We start from the raw sequence: 21,070 nt of genomic DNA on the forward strand, positions 1-21,070 counted from the left end.
AAAAAAAAAAAAAAAAAAAGGCAGCGAGTCCATTGTTTGTTTCTTTATGGGTAAATGACACCAAAATTCACCGACTTCCATTTTTACATACATCTAGTGGCTCCTATTAATAGCCTACTGAATTATTAAGAGTTATTATAATTCTGTACTCTTTTTTATAAAAGCATATTATTGGAGTAAAACCTTTAGTATTCTGTTAAGACTTCTGTTTTGGCAACACTGAAGCCCCTAAATTTATGCTCAGATAGTTATGGCTTTCAGTAAGAACTTCTAGTCAGCATGAACCTTAAAAACTATGATTGTCAGTACTCAGTAATTATTATTTACAATTATTTCAAGTTAGTACTAGTTTAGCCTTACTTTTAGCAAATTGGTAGGATTGGGGTTGTACGTTTATCACTGCGAATTAGTATCAATAGTTCTTCCTAGTCTGTAACTTACTAATCAACAATCTTTAAGGTAAATACACAATACGGAATCATGAATATCGCAGTTTACTAGTACAGTCATATGCCACTTTGGGGATCTGTTTGGAAAACAGATCATTAGGCAATTTTGTCCTCAGGAGAACAGCATACAGTGTACTTATGCAAAGCTAAAGTGGTACATAGTCTTCTATATACACCTAGAATACATCAGCTAGCCTGTTATGATCTTAAGGGATCACCATCATGTAAGTGGTCCACTGCCGGCTGAAATACTATATGTGATGCATCATTGTAATTTATAGTACTAAAATCACATATAGCACTTCATTGGTGATGTGCCGCCTGTGAACATATGGCACTTAAATAATTTACAGCATATAAAACTAAAATGTCATGAATGTTCTTAAGTTTATATTTTTTATAACATATGCATTTTAAAGGGCATATAGAGTTTCAACTCTTCAATTTATCAGAGTTCCTTCACTAGAATGTGAGAAGGTGAGGTAGGCGTGCTCAAGAGTATTTTTTTCCACGTTCCCCTTCTTTGACGAGCCTCATTCAAAAAACATCAGTGTTCAAATTAATACTAAATTCAGTTAACATTAAGAACATCTTAAAAGAGCATTTATTTACAGCTTCACTGATTACCTGAAAAAATTCTGCAGACATTTCCAAAAAAGGAGCCTCAAAATCCTCTTCATAAACTGATCTTCCTTCAAGACCTAAAATCATTAACATCTGGCAAGCATTTCTTATTGCACCTCTGTGAAAAAAAGTTAAATCAGATTCATGTATGAAACTGTGAAAGTACTAATAGGCAGAAATATCTTCAGAACATTTAACTTTTATCAAAGGGACTAATCTGCCATAAGTGACTCATTCATAACGTAAGAATTTAGAGTAATTTTTATTGGAAAGTATGTTTCACTACTCACTTATCTCCAGTTGTTCTTACTCTGCCATAACTTAAAATTTTGGGAAAAAAAAATTATCTAAGGTGTCTAAACATTTACATATATTTAAAAACACAGCAAAATGTTTATGTGGAAGCAGGGAGAAAAAGAGGAACTAGATATGGGTTAGGGTGCATAGCTGGACACAGATACAAGATATAGTTACTCCCAAGAAATAGTCTTTTTTGAACTAACATGAGTTTTGGGCAATCCTGATCAAGTGTCAAACTTCAAGTCTTCATATTATAGCTGCTCTTAAAACAGAGAAACACTGAAAGCAATCTGCCATGCTTCAAGCCACTCTAGCTGCAGCATCACAAAAAATGGCATTGCAAAAACTGGCACTGAAATCATGTTAGGGAGAGTGACAAAACATGACTTACAAAGGTCATGGTTCTTAGTCATTTAGACTGTGTTCAGTATTTTTCTTCAAAAAAAAAAAAAAGGTTAGGAATGAATACTAGAATAAAGTCCTTAAAAAAAAAGAAATTAAAATATCAATATATAACAAAAAAGAAAGTGCCAGCATAAAAAATCAAAAGGGAGGAACAATGGCTAACTGTTTTTTTTAATACATTAAATGAAAACTTAAAATAGTCTCTTCAGAAAATATAAAAAAATACGTGTTTTAAGTTAAATTCTAGGTAACTTTTTAATTATGACATAAGGTTACTACATAACATAAAGAATTTCAGTGTGCTGGATATTGCAACTTTCATTTAATATAATCAGTAAAATCTAAAACAGAGTAAAAAAATACAATTATACCTGTCTACAACTTCTCCTTTCCGCTCTCTTGCAATCATATCCAACAGAGTTTGCCGTAGGTGATCCCTAATACACCCGTAACGCACAACTTGATCTCGAAAAATAATTAATCCCAAATTGTAGACATTTTCCACATTATTTTGTTGTACATATACACGGTCCTGCAGATAAAACAAAATCAATTTAATAGGAGTGTAATTCTTGCAACCATAAATATAATTACTGTGGACTACAACAGCAAAGGAAATAAAATTCCGAAAGCTGTCATTTTTTTTTCAGATGAGAAACACTTCAAACTATCTTAAGAAACACAGAATGTTCTAAAGTACCTCTCCAGTTGTATAAAATTATAACTTAACAATTTATAATGCTCACTCTAATAATGGCTGCCTGTTTACCCTAAGAAAAAGGAAAGAAAGCAGCAAGGATTACATTCAGGGAGAGAGGTAAGAAAGCAGAGGAGAAAAGTACACAGTCAACAAGGAAGGCAGATCATACTTTTCCCTCAAAGCTATACCATACCCAAATATGATTTTTTTCTTAAATGCTATACTAGAAGAACATAGCTTTTTTTTTTTTTTGAGAGATTTTCACTGTAGGGCGCAGCGCTCGCCAGACAGACAGAGAGAGACATAGAGACAGAAAGCGAGAAATCACCCCCCAGGGGGGATGGTCACGCCGCAATCCCTTCTCCTCCATTCTCCTCTCGGGATCTTGGGCACGCACGCACACGCGCCAGGCGTGAGTTTTAAGCCACCGGGTCCGGGACACGAACCGCGGTCGACTACGTGGGAGTCCAGCGACATAGCCATTACGCTAACTGCTGGTTCCCGAAGAACATAGCTTTTGAAGTCAAACTGATTGCTAAATAAAATATAGACCTACATGACCTCAGCTGATTGCTGTTGGTATCAAAAGGATCTAATGCATACAAATAGAGTAGCATTAAGTAGCACATAATTAAAATACTTCTAGTTACTACTATCACTTCAGATTACTTACTAGCAATCATTTTACTTTAAACTTCTTACCAACATGATTTCACTTTAAAGAGCACAGGTGATCCAGAATCATTGACTACTAAAGTCTTATTGTATGCATTATTTGAAGATCCACATTTGGACCAAAAATACATTAAAATAAAACTTTGTAATGTACTTGAGAATTAGTAATAACATCTTTCTATTCTTAAAGGGTCTCTATGGACTTTGGTGATCTCTGCTAACCTAAAATTATGACCTTCTCTGTAGGTCACAATCAAAGTACTTTGGAATGAGAGCCCATAGTGTTCACCACATCATTAGGATTATCTAAAATCAGAAATCAATTAAGAACAATGCAGACATTGATCATTGAACTCCCAAGCACTGTATTATGTCTAAACGTAAATCATCGTGAGAAAACCAAAGAAACAATAAGGAGAACATGGCTCGAGTTGTACCAATGTATCTGGAGCAGAACTGATCAGCCTTCCAAATAATTTAAATTCTTTTTTTTTCTTCTTTTTTGGAGAGGTTTTTGCTATAGGGCGTGTGCGCTCGCCAGATAGAGACAGACAGTGAGACAGAAAGCGAAAAATCACCCCCCAGGGGAGGATGGCCACGCCACAATCCCTTCTCCTCCATTCTCCTCTTGGGATTTTGGGCATGCAGGCACACGTACCCGGCGTGAGTTTAAGCCACTGGGTCCCGGGAGTCTAGTAACATAGCCATTTCGCTAACTGCTGGTCCCACAATTTAAATTCTTTGTGTCAACCCTCCCTTCACCATTCCTCCAACCTTCTCCTTTCATACAATATGGCCGCAAAGAAAGCTGTTTTGTTTTTGTTCTTCTCTCTCTCTTTTTTTTTTTTTTTTTTTTAAGGGGTTTGTGCTATAGGGCACATGTGCTCACCAGAAAGATAGGCAGAGAGACAGAAAGTGAGAAATCATTCCCCAGGGGGGATGGCCATGCTGTAATCCCTTTTCCTCCATTTTCCTCTCGGGACCTTGGGCACACATGCACACACATGTCTAGTGTGAGTTTAAGCCACCGGGTCCAGGATGAAAGTCGTGGTTGACTACATGGGAGCCCAGTGACAGCCATTATACCAACTGCTGGTCCTGAAGGCTGTTCTTTTACTACCATTTTTGTGCTCACATTTTTACATTCTATTTAACCTTTCATTCTTAAAATCCTGACATCAATTTTAGTGACATCTAAATTTTCATCAATGACTTTTCTGATAAGTTCTTGGATTTTACCTCTCACCCTCAGTATCTTAAATTCTAAATTCCCCTCTGACCAACCCTCTCTCTTTTTTTGTCAAAGGTAACATGCACTCACTGGAGAGGAAAAAAAGACTGAGGGATAGTGAGGAACCACATCCCACGGGGAAAGGTCACACCACAATCCCTTCCTCATTTCTCTCTCTTCAGAATGTTTTTTTTTGGGGGGGGTGGGGGGGAGAGGTTTTGGCTATAGGGCATGTGTGCTCGCCAGAAAGACAGAGGGAGACATAGAGACAGGAAGCAAGAAATCACCCCCCAGGGGGGATGGCCACGCCGCAATCCCTTCTCCTTTCTCCTCTTGGGATCTTGGGCATGTACACATAAGCGCCCGGCGTGAATTTAAGCCACCGGGTCCAGGACTCGAACTGCGGTTGACTATGTTGGAGTCCAGTGACATAGCCATTACGCTAACTGCTGGTCCCTCTGTTCAGGATTTTGGGCATATGCCTCCAGCATGTTTTTTGAGCTGCCAGAGTGGGTCCAGGACTTGAACTGCACAGTGGATCATATGGGATCCATATCTAGCTATCTTCACCACACCACACCATCAGCTGCCCCCACTTTGGTTTGATGGCTCCCACTCTTGCTGAACCTTTTCTACTATATCCTGATTTTTACTTTTCAGCATAAAACATACATGCAATAAAAACTGGCATAAATCTAATTTTAAAAAGTAATGAGAATCCTTTTATTATTAAATGACTACTATTGCTGCTTAAATTAATCATGTTATAAATCTGATTTTTATAGTTCTAAATATTTAACTTTCTGTGGTACTAAAAAAGGACCATATATAGACTCTCTCTATCCCAATATTATCAAAGCCATTCCTTGTCAGTTAAAGACAGGTGGTAAACAGGGAAGTGAATAAACATACAAACACACTTGCATCAGGACCAGCAGTTAGCGTAATGGCTATGTCGCTGGACTCCCATGTAGTCAACCGTGGTTCGTGTCCTGAACCTGGTGGCTTAAAACTCATGCCGGGTGCGTGTGCGCCCAAGATCCCAAGAGGAGAATGGAGGAGAAGAGTTGCGGTATGGCCATCCCCCCCCCCGGGGGGGGTGATTTCTCGCTTTGTCTCTCTGTCTCTGTCTGGCGAGCACATGCGCCCTATAGCAAAAACCTCTTAAAAAAAAAAAAAAACAGAACACTTGCATCTTAAACATTTTATTGTAAGACATATAAATGTTCATTCATACATACAGACTTTCTTTAAATATGTGTCCTGTGATCAGGATTCAACACTGTTTTTCTTACATGTTCCCATACATGATAAATGTCTAGCATTCCCACTCGGTTTCACCAGGTAGAATAATCTGAATGAAAACCTTCAAGATTTTTATAATTTGTACTCCAGTGTTTTAAATTATTCACATCTAAATAAAATCAGTATGTAGTCATTTAGCTTTATGAAGTCTTTGCAAAGCATTTGATCTAGTTTGCCAGAGGGGAAAAAAATCTATTATCTTTCACATCATTTTTTCAATTTATGAAATATTAAATCATAAACAATAACTACAAGGGGTATAACAAGGTCTAAAACCAAATACAACTGCCTTTCAATAAGCATAAGGCTCAACTGCTATGAGACGACTAGAGATTATACTGAAAACCTAACATCAGCAAAAGAACTTTCTATCAGGATGTTTTACGGCTAGAAAATAAAAGCACTGGTAATTCTGACAAGTCCTTTAAGCTTCAACTAACTATATTACAACAATATGGAATATTAGGCAAATCTTACAGGGAGAATACACACACACACACACACACACACACACACAGAGCAATGTTACGATATATGCCTTAGATATGAATAATAAGCTCTTTCTCAAGAAACCAACTGTTCTTGACCTAGATGCAATGGCACAGTGGTAGTATGCTCTGGCATGCTGGAAACCATGAAGAAAATCTGGGTTTGGTTCTACAATCAACCTATACACACCAGGCATGCAAACATGCATACCTATGACCATAGCAAACTGGAAAATGCCGTGGGGAAGACCATGGCATGAGACCCTGTCGAGGTGCTTGGCATGTTGTCTTTCTCTTGGAAAGAAAGAAAACTTAAAAAAAAAAAAAAAGAAAAGAAAAGAAAAGAAAACTCGGGTCAGCAGATGGCATAGTGGTTATGACACTGGCCTCCCACATAGCCAACTGTGGACCCAGTGGCTTGAAAATAATGCCAGTCACGTGTGTGCCAATATCCTGGGAAGAGAATGGAGAAGGGATTGTGGCATGGCCATCCTCCAGGGGACGATCTCTCACTTTCCCTCTCACAGTCTCTGTCTGTATTTTTCTGGTGAGCGCACATACCCGAAGGCAAAAGACCCTTTTTTTTAAAGAGAGATTTTTGCTATAGGGCACATGTGCTCGCAGGAGAGACAGAGAGACAGAAAGAAAGAGAGAAAGCACCCCTGCCAAGGGAGGAATGGCTACCTTCTCCTCCAGTCTCCTTTAAGGATTTTGGGTGCACGTACACATGCCTGGTGTGAGTTTGAAGCCGCCGGGTTCGGGATTCAAACCACAGTTGACTACATGGGAGTCAAGCAACATAACCATTACACCATTTGCTGGTCCCATAACTATTATTTTGTAATCTGACCAGAAAAGATGGTGGGGGGCCGTGAGCAAGCTACCAAATCCAGGACTGGAACTGCAGTCAGCCTTGAGAGAGTTCAGTGCCTTAACACCACATCACCTGCCAGCCCAAATATACAGTAAATTTATATGGCTGTGCAATTGTTGCCATAATCCTTACAGGGCATTTCCATCAACCAGTAAAATCTCTTGAGCCTGTTCGCAGCCCATAGCCATTCCCATTCTGACGCCCTTGCTGTCTATAAATGTCCTTTTCTGGGGATCAGCAGATTGTGTAATGGTTATGTCGCTGGACTCCTACCTAGTCGACTCTGGTCTGAGTACTGGACCTGGCGGGTTAAAACTCACACTGGGGCATGTGTGTGCATGTTCAAAATCCCAAAAGGAGAATGGAGGAGAAAGGATTGTGGCAGGCCATCACCCACTCGGGGAGGAAGGGGGATTTCTTGCTTTCTGTCTCTTTGTCTCTCCAGCGAGCAAATGTGCCCTACAGTAAAAATCTCTCTTGAAAAAAAAAAATCCTTTTCTGAGTATTTTATGTAAGGATCATGTAATGTATTATTTTTTGTGTCAAATTTTTCACTAAAGCGTAACGTTTCTAAGGTTTATTAATGTTGTAACATGTACCAGCATTTCATTCTTTGAAAGTGTTTTTTGCTCAGATACCTTCTTTTGCATATCCATTCATCAGCTGGTGGGTATGAGTTATCTCTAATCTTTGTCTATTATGAATAATATAGTGATGAACATCTGAATACAATCTTTTTGTGAACATACCCTTTCCTTTTTCTCGTGGGGGGGGTGCTAGAAATTAATGGGTCCATTTTCTAAGGCAGTGGTATTAATTATAGTCAATTTTTAATATAAAAATTATAATAATGGTAATAATACTAGGTGTAGAGTTAGGAATTCTTTGTATGATTACTGGCTCTACTATTAACTGACGTGGTACCTGAAGTAAGCCATTTATCATTCTAGTCCCCAGAAAAACAAAGGACTGATAGAGATATCTCTAAAACTTTAATATAACTTCCTAGGAAGCTTAAACCTCTGACCAAAAAAAATTAATAATAATAATTAACGTATACAGAGGATCAAGATATATTTCACTGTTCCTTTTTCCCTTTCTATCAATATCTGTTATCGGTCTTCCCAATCCCAAGCAGCATGATGTTAACATCCAGAAGAAAGTGAATCTATAACCTTATGATGTTCATATCTCAGGTCTACTGGCAAAAAAGCACACAAGAACCAGGCACAGCTGATGAATCCTTCAAGTGCTGAGAATTGGGAAAGGGGAGCCTGAGTAAAGGAAGCCAAGCATACTGAGAACACAGCTGGGGGATGTGGGCATAAAACACTCATGTCCACGCACAAGGGAATACTGCAGTTAAAGAGCTAAGCCTTTGTCCTTCAACTTGAGAAGGCCAAGGTGTGTATAATGATTACAATTAAATGACATAAAGTATTAAGAAAACCTGTTTAACTTGAAATTTGATCAAAGCTACAAAGAGCTAATAAATGGAGAAAACTCAGCAGCTTAACTGTGGCTATATAAATCAGTAACACTAGTTACATATTAAATGTTTGATATGTATGATTAATTATCATCAAGTAAAATAAAGGTTACATACATGCATATACCCTATTTGTGTGTGCATATTTATTAAACAAAAATGGATGCAATGCATGCAAACATTTCAGTAACTGTGCAAACATGATATTAAAATATTTGCCAAGCAAGCATGCTAAATCTTCTGTTTATCGCTTATCAATACTATCAGAAGGGATTTAGCCTGTGAGCACATGGTGATCATTATTCATGTTAGAATGCATCTGTGAGTGCACATTAGAGTGAGAAAGAGATGGGCACCATCCGCAGGGTCTCGCTATGCCATGGCTTCCTTCTCCTAGTCCTAGAGGACTCTCTGGATCTTGGGCACTCATGCATGCACCCAGTGTGTTTAAGGTGCCTAGGACAGGGATTTGAACTGTGGTCACCAAGTGCAATCTGGCTTCTCACATTACCACTGTGCCTCAGACCACAGCAGCGCTTTCATAACACATTCTAACACAAATCTCTGTTAAAAATAAAATGGTTTGGGCCAGCCAGTGGTATGGTAGTTAAGGTGGTTAGAAGCCACATGACCCTACTGCGCAGTTTGAGTCCTAGATCCAGTAACTTGGAAAACATGCCAGGCATGTGTGAGTGCATGCCCAAAACCCCAAAAGGAGGGAGAAATGGAGAAGGGATTGCAGCACGATCATCCTCCCATGGGAAGTGCTTTCTCACCCCTCACCTCCCACCCACCTCCTCTCACAGTGAGTGCACAATCTCTGAAAAATATTTACAACTACATGAATAAAAAAGTGATTTACTTTAGGGAACATGATATTAATGTAGTTCTAATCTAATCATTTAAATCATGGTGGGGTTTATGTTTCTATGTTAACACGTGTTTTTGTTTGTTTTTTTTCCCAACTGGCAACAGGTACCTGTGCTTACTTGAGAGAAACAGAAATAGAAGGGAAGAAGAAAGCATTCTACAATGGGGCACCTAAGTATACATGCCCAGTGTGTTTTAAGCTGCCAGGACTGGCCAATAGGCCAGTCAAGTTTGTTTTATTTTTTTAAGAACCTTTAAAAGTTCCAGCTATAAATAATCTCTAACTTGCCAAAAGAGTACAAGCTCAAATTTATGGACAAGATTAGAGAAATCCTCAATGTGAAAAAAATATTAAAGACTAACTTTAAAATATTTTAATCTCAGATTCTGAACAAAATGTAGTCAGTATTGAGTCCAACATTAATCACTTATCTACTAAGAAGAGCTTAGCAAAAATAGGAAGTTGGGGGCTGCTTCTCTTTGTCTTTTTAAAGATAAAATATAGGCACTTTAAATATAAAATGTTCTGAAAAACACGTCTGAAGCCTAATGTGTGAGTCAAACATATTTACATAAGGGGATGTAAGTTTCATCACCACAGAGATAGACCACATTTTAAAATCTTTATTTAGAGTTATCTCTGGGGGATTGCTAATCCTAGGCCAAGTAAGCCGGCAATGAGCAAGAACCTTTACAGGGTGGTAGACCCAAGGTGAGATGAACCAATGGTGAGGACTGTCTCATGTTCCCCTTTTCACAACGCTGGGTAGAAGTCAGAATGATTCTGCATCTGACTTCATTTGCACAGGTCCCTTGAAACCAACTGTAAGTACTTCATCTGCAACATAACATCTCTCACAGCACTATTTCACCCAGTTCCAATTCCAATCTCTAAAAGATGGCTTTTATGAGACCAACTTCCCTGCTACAATTAACTATAAAAAATAAAAAGCAATACTTGTTGAAAGACACTAAGACGGGAAGGTCTCTAAGAACTGGCCTGGAGAAAGAGTCTGTCCTCCTCTGTTGGAGAAATGGGCACCACCACTGGATCACCTCCATGGTATAACTCCTTTCAAAAATGCCTACTCAAGATGTAGGGTCTTAGGACCAGCAGATGGTGTAATGCGTACTTAGCTGGACTCCCACAGAGCTGACCGTAGTTCAAGTCCCAGACCTAGAAGCTTGAAATTCACACCGGGTGCATGTGCGTGTGTGCCCAAGATCCCAGGAGCAGAATGGAGGAGAAGGGACTGCAGTGTGGTCATCACCCCAGGGGGTGACTTCTTAAATTCTGTCTCTATATCTTTCTCTCCAGTGAGCACATATGGCCAATAGCAAAAATCTCTCTCTCTTAAAAAAAAAAAAAAAAAAAAAAGAAGGTTTTTTTTTTTTTTTTTTTTTTTTTTTTTCCCCCCCGCTTTTTTTTTTTTTTTTTTTTGAGAGGTTTTTCTGCAAAAAAGGTAACACCTGCAAACAAGGCAAGGCCCCAGATACCACTTCTCCCACTATCTTGGCAAAGACTGCCTTCTCCCTTAACAGATGGCTCAAAACATCAAAATAGTTATTTAATAGCATAAGAGATCAAACTGCATAGAAAAGTATACTCTGAAGTGTCAAGACATGCTATGCAAATTGAAGGAGTTCTTTCAGTGGACTAATGAGAGAATGGTATTAAAAATAGATCAGAATTTTAAAATTAAGACAAAAATTTGAAAATTAAGTTCAAAAATGTAACTTTAACTTATCCTTACAAGGAATGGTTCAATAAATATTTTCAACAGTAATACAGTCAACATAAAACAGTCATTACAGAAAAGCAAACTAGGATAAATGAGTTTAGGGTACAGTAATTAGTAATGTCCCAAAGAAAGAAAAACACGAATGCTTTCAGTGTCACACACATCTAGTCTTTTATTTTGAACAATATTTGCTTGCAAGATTAAGTAGGTGTTTGGGAACCAAGTTTTAAAACTAATCTTTATGTCACATACAACTCTGAAAACTTAGTACTACAAACATAAACACAAGCCTTTTGATGCCATTACAAAGTTTAAGAGAATTATATAAAATTTTGCTTCCAGGTCCAGGACTTCAGTACGTTCATGTCTTAGCTTTCACTCATGTACACTTCCCTGCCTGCTCCCCCTTATGCCCAGCAGTAGCCATTTATTTAGGCAGACATCATTGTTAAAAATGATGTTTTCACAACAGTGACTAGTTGTGAAAGCTGGTTTATCAAGCTAATTACAAAGCTAGTTAACAAAGCTTAAATAAAAATACTTTCTCTCTGCACAGTAAGAATATCTCTGTGTTTCCATTTGACTGACAAATGAGGAACATAAATGGGCTGACATCTTTACAAGTATTAAATACTTATCCTGCTAGTCTACTAGAGATATATTATAAAAAGCTGAACTCATATTAACACAAAACAAATACCCAAATACATTGAGTCTGTGAAAACATGCTGAAACCTGCCTTACCAAGCTTAGTCACTGTGAATCTTCTTCTCAACAAATAATAAATTTAAGTGTTTTCAAAAAGGGTGCTCTTTCAAGCTATGAAATAAACACAGGTCAAGAAGATGTTTAACATAATGAAAACAGACATAGACAAAACACACAAACAAAAAACCCAGAAATACCAAAGAAATTTTTGTTACAGGATCATAGTAAGGGGAAGAAAGCCTAATTAGATCAAAATTTAAAGAATGACCCCATATTTTCCATAATTTTAAGTTCCCCACTATATTTCTAAAAGGGCACCAGTAAGCTACAGATAGTAAATTGTACAGGCAGATCAATATTATTGGAAAAGTTCACAGGTAGGCAGAGGATGTGGTATCAAAAAACGTAGTATTAAGATTTAGACTCAGCTCAGAATCTTTGTATCCACCACTGTGAAATGGGATCAAGATAACTCTCTCAAACCTGTGAAACACTTTATTTTTTTTTTGAGAGAGATTTTCACTGTAGGGCGCATGCGCTCGCCCGACAGACAGAGAGAGACATAGAGACAGAAAGCGAGAAATCACCCCCCCAGGGGGATGGTCACGCCGCAATCCCTTCTCCTCCATTCTCCTCTTGGGATCTTGGGCACGCACGCACACGCGCCCGGCGTGAGTTTTAAGCCACCGGGTCCAGGACACGAACCGCGGTCGACTACGTGGGAGTCCAGCGACATAGCTATTACGCTAACTGCTGGTTCCCAAACCTGTGAAACACTTTAACAAAAACATAAAAATGTATTAAAAATTTTCTATTTATTTTAAGACTTGTCTACCAAGATGGCAGACAAGTCAAGACCCTAGCTATCTCTCTCTAAAGTTGCATGAATTGTACCAAAACATAAACACTGTTCCCTACTCCAAAATTTAACCTTGAGAGTAATCACCCTCGAGGTTTTGGTGTTATAAACTTTTAGGAAAAAGAAGCCTATATTAGAGAAGTGATATAATTCTGTAATTAAGAGCCAGTCTCTGTTTCAAGCCAGTCTCCTGCCATTTATTAGGGATGCTCTTAGCATTATTTTGGGTTATCAGAAAAGTCATGACACATTTTTGTATAGAAAAAACAAAAAAATACATTATGACTTTTCTGACAACCCAATATATGTTTTCTTATCTGGAAAAGAACATCTACCTCAGAATGTTATTCCACGTATTTTCACTTCTACTCATTAAAGTTTTTATAAAGCTTTGCTAGTCTCCTAGCAAGAACTATAAAAGGCTAGATGAAAATAAAAAGCTACTACCTCACATTCATTAGAGTAATTAATATTAATAAAAACAGAAACAGCAAATGTTGGTGAGGATATAGAGAAAGTGGAACCCTTTCGCACTGCTTGTGGGAGTGTAGATGGTGAGGCCACTATGTAAAACAATATGGCAGCAATTCCTTAAAAACAATTACTTTAAGATCCAGGAATTCCACTTTGGGGTAGACAGCCCTCAAAACTGAATGCAGAGTCTTGAAGAGATATCTGTACAGCCTTGGTCACAGCAGCATCATTCACAACCGCCGAAAGGTGAAAGCAACTCGATGAAGGATGAACAGATAAATACAGAGAAATACACATACGACGACACTTACTCAGTCTTTAAAAAGAAAGGAAACGGACATGTGTGGATGAGCCCTAGGGGCATTACACTAAGTGAAATAAGCCATTCACAAAAGCACAAATACACATGATTCCACTTACATATAGGTACCGCAGTGGTCAGATTCAGGAGCAAAAAGCAGAATGGTAGCAGGAAAAATGGGAAGTTACTGTTTAAGGGATATAGAGTTTTAGTCTCCCAACATGAAGAGAAGTCTGGAGACCCTTGGTGATGAGGGAACTTAGTAACACTGAACTATACACTTAAAAATGGCTAGGAAGGTAAACTTTATATTATACAAATTTTACCACAAATTTAAAAAGAAAAGACAAAGCAAAAATCCCCCACTGTTTAAAAAGCATCAAAGAGCAACAAAGGCAACCTGGACTCGTGGGGCCGAGATTCTAGGGGAAAAAGGCAAGTACACTTACAACAAGATGAACCCTAAATTCACCTTTGCTCATTCCGTTGAGTCATTTGCTGTATTTAGAGGACGGGAAATAAAGAGGCCAAGCAGAAAGTCACAGGTGGGGCCGCTACCAAGCAGCTAGACTTTAAGAGGCCAAGGTTCTGAAGAGGAAATACAAAGAAAAACCAGAAATTCTGCAAGCAATTTTCTACTGAATGTTTACTGTAGTATACATTTCTGATGTAAGGGGGTTAGACATCAAATAAATAAAAACAGAAAGCAGCACTAGAGAGCTAGAGCTGAACAAAGGCTATCTGAGGCTTATATTACTTACGGAACAGAAAGTTAGAACTCGAGGCACATGGAAAGCAAAATAAAGCTTTCAGTGGAGGAGACTAAGGGCTATGCCCTATGAGTAAAGGTAGGCCCTGGAGATAAAGACAAACTGAAAACAGACTATCACTAACAAAGTCTAAAAGCCAGCCTCAACTAGTAAGATCATGATCAACTGTCCATACTTCTCCACCAGTAAAATAATTAAATTTTCTTTGGAGGAAGACATCCAGGACCTTTGCAATTTTTCATTTACAGTATTACTATTCAATACAAAATTCTTGTGCTTGTCCCTTCCCACCAAAAAAAAAAAAAAAAAAAAAAAAATTTGAGCTTTAACATTTTTTATTTATTTACTTATTTTAATTTGACCAGAGAGGGGGAGAGAGAGAAATTAAGAAAGGCGCCCAGTCCGTAACTTGTACCGTGGTTGGGAGCCCATCACCCTTAACCACCAAGCCACCTGCTGACCCCTTTCCCACCAAAATTTAAAAAGATCAAATGCTTGAAAACCAAGGGGAAGGAAAACTCAAGAAGTCAAAAGTATTCTACAACCCTTACACTATCCAGAAAGTGGTGAAACAAAACAAAACTATATGTAAGGATATGTACTGTCATCTCCGGGGTGACAACTAAAGTAATAATTAATAATTAAAAGGATATATGAGTTAAAAGAGAGGAGAAAGGGATAATAAAACATATTCAGAGGAGGTTAAAAAGCCTGTGTCTATATGGTGCAAATAAAACAACTACAAGGATATAGAAGGCTGGAAGGAGAGGCTGGGAAGCAACTTGCAAACATTAACCAAAGAGAACTGGTTCAGCAATACCAGACAAGCAGATATCACTGTAAGAATATTACCAAAGAATAAAGGATTTTCATAAATAATGAGTCAATTCAAAGGAAGACAAAAACAAGTGTAAATGTATATTGACTTTATAACAAAACCTCAAAACATACAAACTGAAAGGAAAAACAGATAAATCCACAACCCAATCTGAATATTTCAGCATTTCTCAACAGTTGGACAAAAATAGGATAAGACCAAAATAATAATAATAATAATAATAATAATAATAATAAGGATATAAAAGATCTGCAGGTAGCTACTAATTTTTACCAAACTGGTATTTACACACTTCTCCAACAATTTAAAGCTGAAAAACTGGAATTAACTGAAATTAAAACTTCTCACTTCCTTTTGGCCAGAGTAATTCATCAAAATGAACACAAAGGGTAAGAGAAGATGCAAACGTTACCACAGCAGAGGCTGGCAGGTGGTGTGGTGGTTAAGCCACTGGACTCCCACATAGCTACAGAAGTGGGGGGCTGACAGAGTTGGTTCCAGACTCAGACCTGCTGTCTTGCTTTCTCACTTTCCCCTCCCCATCACGCACTCTCTGGTGAGCGCAAATGCCCTATAGCAAATTTAAAAAAATAATAATGATGGCAAAGAAAATTAAATAATTTTTTATAGAAAGATATTACCATGGCAAAACTGCAAGTGTCTACAATGTTACCCGTCACGCTGTTGGCACTGCTGTAAACAAACAAGGACACGATCCTTTCCAATAGAATTAATGTGCATATTGAGTATATTAAGTACTCTATGAGCAGAGATGCTTCTAAAGTGTGTGAAGAAAAATGATCAGAAAAAGAAGAGAAAGGTATCTGGGTTCAGCTGAAATGCCAACCTGCTCCACCAGGAGCAGCATGTTTTGTGAAAACCCATGGAAAGGAGCCTGAGTTTCTGAAACCCAGCCTTTATGAATTCATGGTGTAAGAGGTGTTAAAAATAAATAAAAAGAACTCTGGACTGTACAAATGTTTTTTCTTAATTGAACAGTATAGTGGCATCCTTGTCCCTCATGCAATTTTTATTTTTTGAGAGAGATTTTTGCTATAGGGCATGTGGGCTCACTGGAGAGACAGCGAGAGACAGAAAGCGAAAAATCGCCCCGTCAGGGTGGATGACCACACTGTAATCCCTTCTCTTCCATTCTCCTCTTAGGATCTTGGACATGCATGCATGCACATACACCTGGCTGTGAGTTTTAAGCCACTGGGTCCAGGCCTCGAACTGGCCAAGTATGTGGGAGTCCAATAATGTATCTATTATGCCACCTGCTGGTTTCCCCAAGCAAATTATAATTGGGCTCTAATTTTTGTATGCAACACTTTTTTTAACCAAAAGACGTAAAGTAGCTTACTACACACACAAAAAATAATACTTGACTGGTTAGGGAAACAAACAAAACCCAAAACCTGGTTTTCATCAAAGAGACCACTAAGAAAGAGAAAAGACAAGCACCGAATGGAAGAAAATAATCCTGCAAAATACTTATCTGACAAAGGACTTTTATCCAGAACATGCTAACGATTCCCACAAATTGAAAATATAAAATTAGTAAAAAGACAAATAATCCACATTTTTGAAAATAGACAGAAGACTTGTGTACTTTAACGTTACATATGAACAAAAACTTCTTTCAAAAAAATTATAAGATTTTCAAGTCAGCATAGTACTAGTGGCCTATCAAGTGGAAAGAACACTTGTCAGGTAGCTAAGATTTCTAGTGAGTTTCTAAGTATCCCAATAACAAAGGTTTTAAATAACTTACTCATGACAATAGATAGGAATCCTAAATCTTAGAAATCACTTTTCTATTAGAACTATAGCATCAGATTAAAAAAGAAACACAGAATACTAAAGATTTCTAATATGCTTTGATAGCTTATACTTGGAACATAAGTCACTGCTCCTAAATTCGGTTTTGGAAACTACGATTATCTGCCCAAATGGATATTCATATTACAAAATCATCCAGTGGAAAAAGAACTTGGATAAAAGAACCACTATCATTTAGAATGGTGCTTGATATAAAATACATACTCTGTACTTACTGTATAAATTTAAACTGACAGTACAAAGGTAAGTATTATTAGTTCAACTCTGAGCTCATCGCAGATTCTATATAACAAAGTCAATTAAGATAATTTTCCTGCACTGAGATGATACACCAAAGTGGTGAAGACCATGAGCTTTGGAATCAAAAAGACTCCAATTCTCTGTTTTGAATATTTAATAACTGTAAGATACTGGCAAATGAGTTAATCTCTTTAACCCCAGCTCTAAATCTTTTTAACTTCAGTTTCTTTCATTCACAAAAAGGAAATACAATAGTCAACTTAAAGGTCAGGTAGTTAAAACATTTAGCATAGTGATATATCCATGTAATACATGAGATCTGTTGTTAACATACTCAGAAAAGTGTATTTACTAAGGCAAGCAGTGGCCAGGTGGTTAAGGCAGCTGGATCCCACATGGCCAACTGCATGTTTTGAGTCCAGGACCCAGCGGCCTGAAAAAGATGCCAGGCATGTATACGTTGAGTGCCCAAAATTCTTAAAGGAAAATGCAGAAAGAGGGACTGCAGCATGGCCATCTATCTCCCCATGGAGCAAGGAGAGGAGGGTGATTTCTCACTTTCCCCCCAACCTGCCTGTTTCTGGTGAGCCCAAGTACCCTGTAGCAAAAATTTTAAATATTTTTTGAAAGTGTATTTACAGGCCCAGCAGGTGGTGTGGGGGTTAAGGCAGCTGGATTCCCTCATGGTCAACCACGGTTCGAGTCTAGGATCCGGTGGCTTGACAATCATGCCAGACGTGTGTGCATGTGCCCAAAATCCCAAGAAGAAAATGAAGAAGGGATTACTATGTGGCTGTACTCCCTGGGGGGTGGGGTGGGGTGTGATATCTCACTTTCCCTCTCTGTCTCTCTCCTCTCTGGCAAGCACAAGTGACCTATGACAAAAACCTACCCAAAAAAAGTATATTTACTTTTTCAAAGAATGCAGCAAAAAATTTACTGATTTCCTGAACTATGACTTTAACAAAAAAGGGGCTATGTTGTAATGATTAAAGGAATATACTTAACAGTGCTTAAAACAGTACCTCCCACTTATTAAAGGCTGCAAAAGTGTGATCTGTTAATTTAAGTAGCTAACCAAGGCATATATATCAACGCACTCCAAGAGTTCTTTAAAGCTGGCCCAGTCATGGTGGCACAGGAAGAATGTCACTGTTGAATACTGGAATTAATATAAGAAGGCCCTTGGTTCAGATCCCAGGTTATCCTGAACATGCCAAGCATACCTGTGATCCTGGCTGGCTGGGTAGGGGGGTGAAGGGATGCAGCATGGTGAGACCCCGTCAAGGGCACCCACCCTCCTCTCTCTCATGAAAGAAAGAAAGAGAGAAAGAAATAAACTTTAAATAAACAAACAGTTCTTAAAGAAATTGTGATCAACCTAACAGTCATCTGCTTATACTTTATTACACTATTCTCCAAACACCACATCTAGCTGATCACTTTCCAATTTTAAAACAGTATAAACTTTAGCACTGAAAGAATTCTAAAATTCAAAATGATTTATCTTTAACCAGATATTCCACGGACAGGTTTCAGGCACCCATAAACCTCTTAAAACTGCACATAAAAACATATATTGTAGGGATCAGCAGATGGCATAATGGTTATGTCACTGGACTCTCATGTAGTTGACTAAGGTTCCTGGACCTGGAGACTTAAAACTCAGGGCAGGCATGTGTGTGTGTGTGCCTCAAATCCCCAGAGGAGACTGGAAGAGAAGGGACTGCGGCATGGCCACCCCCCGGGGGTGATCTTTCCCTTCTGTTCAATATTTGCACATGCCTACTTCTAGGACAGGGTCAATGAATTCTGACCATTCTTCAAGGGATCTAAACTTCCCTAGAAGATAAGACTAGAGCTCTTATTTAATTTACAGGTAAGGAAACAAAAGTCTTACCCAGAAAGGTTAAATGACCTAAGCAAATTAATGAAAGTAGGAACTAAAGCCAAGAGTCTCTAAATTTATCATTAACTAATTTTCTCACTGTGCCAAACTTTCTTCATATCGACAACAGTCTATTCTATGTACAAAAGCTTCGTTCCCTTTACACCATCAAGAAATATGTGTTTTACTGTTGACTACATCACAACCTATTTTATGCTGGGCAGTGTAAACACTGAGTAAATACTTGCCTTCCTAAACTAATGTCATGGACATCATGCTAAAATCATCACTTCACACGTGTACACACACACACACCAGCTCACAAGCACAGTAATTGAGGTGTTCCTAGTTCTATTAATTTGTGCCAAACAGGAACTGGAAAATACTAAGGAATTTTAAATAGCATAAGTAAAATTGCATAATAAAAATAAAACAAAAAGATGAAAACAAGGAAAAAACCCTACTTGTTAAGCACACACTTAATACCTTTATAGTATTTATGATGCTCTGGTTTTATTTTATACTAAGGTCTATTTTAAGATGTCAGTTTTAAGAGCAGAGGAGGTGCTAGAAAGACTTTTTATTTGTGTTTCTTTAGAATGTAGCTATTTTCTTTCTTTCTTGGATTTTTTTTTTCTTTTTGAGAGAAATTTTTGCTACAGGGTGTGTCTACTCGCTGGGGAGAGAGAGAGAGAGAGACAAAGAGATAGGAAGTGGGAAATCAGACATTAAAGGGGATGGAAACATCACAGTTCCTTTTCCATTCTCCTCCATGGATCTTGGTCATGCAAGCACACACACCCAGAGTTGAGTTTTAAGCCACTGGGTCTGGGCCTCAAACTACAGTTGGCCATGTAGGGTGCAGCACTGTAATCGCTATGCCATCTGCTGGTCCCAGAATATAGCTATTTTCGAACTTCTCTAAATGCAGTCTAGAATGCTGTAAAGCAGAAATGTTTCTAGTAGCTACATGCATCAAAATCTACAGGGAAAAAAAAATACCACAGATCCAAAAATTCCACAGTTCCATATTCTTATCCTATCTTCTGACCTCCAAGGGCACATCAATCCCTTTTGGTAGCTTCAGCAAGTAAGTATTTCTCTCAACTCTTTTCTGTGCCATTATTATCCTTGATAACTATTGGGTCATTGGGAAAGTCATGACACATTTTTGCATAGAAAAACATAGAAACATACATCATGACTTTCCCAACAACCTAATACATTCATACTAAAGAACAATGTGGCTCCCTCCACAAATGAGCCTAAATTTCCATTTCCCATTTTATCAAGATTCTCTTTAGCCATACATTGATAATAAGCAAACCCTGAATCTATCTCATCATTATAAGATATCAACTAACTCTGGCACAATCTTTTTCTCCCATTCCTACTTTGTTTCACTCAAATGAACCCACTCTCTACTCTCACTGCATCACCACAGGTCTACTGATCCCTAAAACCTAATTTTTCTATTTCCTAGAACCTTGTGATTCACATGTCTTCTTAAATAGCACAAACCCACAATCAACCATTATAGCAATGCTACAATACTATTTTTAGAATTCTCCACTACATCCAAAATTCTATCAGTGGGTTTTCCTCATTTTGAACATTTTTCTCTGAGGTTGCCAAGTACCCCGGCAGAAAGTACAACTCTGTCTACTGGCTCCACTATAAAAATTTGTGCCAATTCATCTAAATTATCTCCTCACAACTACAGATAATCCACTTATCAACACTTGGCTAGCCTCAGCACAGTGAGTATTCCAAACTTTTTCCTTATATTAGTTTCTTATTGCTGCTGTAACAAATTACCACAATTTTAGTGGCTTATAATTATTCTCTTTTAGTTCTAAAGTTCAGAAAACTGAAGTCAGTTCCAGTGAGCTAACGTAAGACTCAGCAGGGGTGGTTCTTACCAGAGCCTCTAAGGAAAGGGTCCACTTTCCTGTTATTTGTGGTGGCCACCTGTAGTTCTTGACTAACGGCCGCTCT

General features: G+C 38.1%; 1 protein-coding gene across 4 annotated transcripts in view; it reads right to left on the bottom strand.

Annotated features, from left to right (window-relative positions):
* The window catches only part of CUL3 (cullin 3), a 120,240-nt gene that overhangs the window by 40,577 nt on the left and 58,593 nt on the right, over positions 1–21,070 (bottom strand). For all 4 annotated transcript variants that reach the window (XM_006143300.2, XM_006143299.2, XM_006143301.3 and 1 more), the window contains 2 exons: positions 2,150–2,310; positions 1,077–1,191 (listed from right to left, as the gene is read on the bottom strand). In XM_006143300.2, the coding sequence (XP_006143362.1) occupies positions 1,077–1,191; positions 2,150–2,310 (276 nt within the window). The remainder of the gene's footprint in view (positions 1–1,076; positions 1,192–2,149; positions 2,311–21,070) is intronic.

The sequence above is a fragment of the Tupaia chinensis genome, unplaced genomic scaffold (assembly GCF_000334495.1).
Source record: "Tupaia chinensis unplaced genomic scaffold, TupChi_1.0 Scaffold000095_1, whole genome shotgun sequence".
NCBI classification, from domain to species: Eukaryota; Metazoa; Chordata; class Mammalia; order Scandentia; family Tupaiidae; genus Tupaia; species Tupaia belangeri.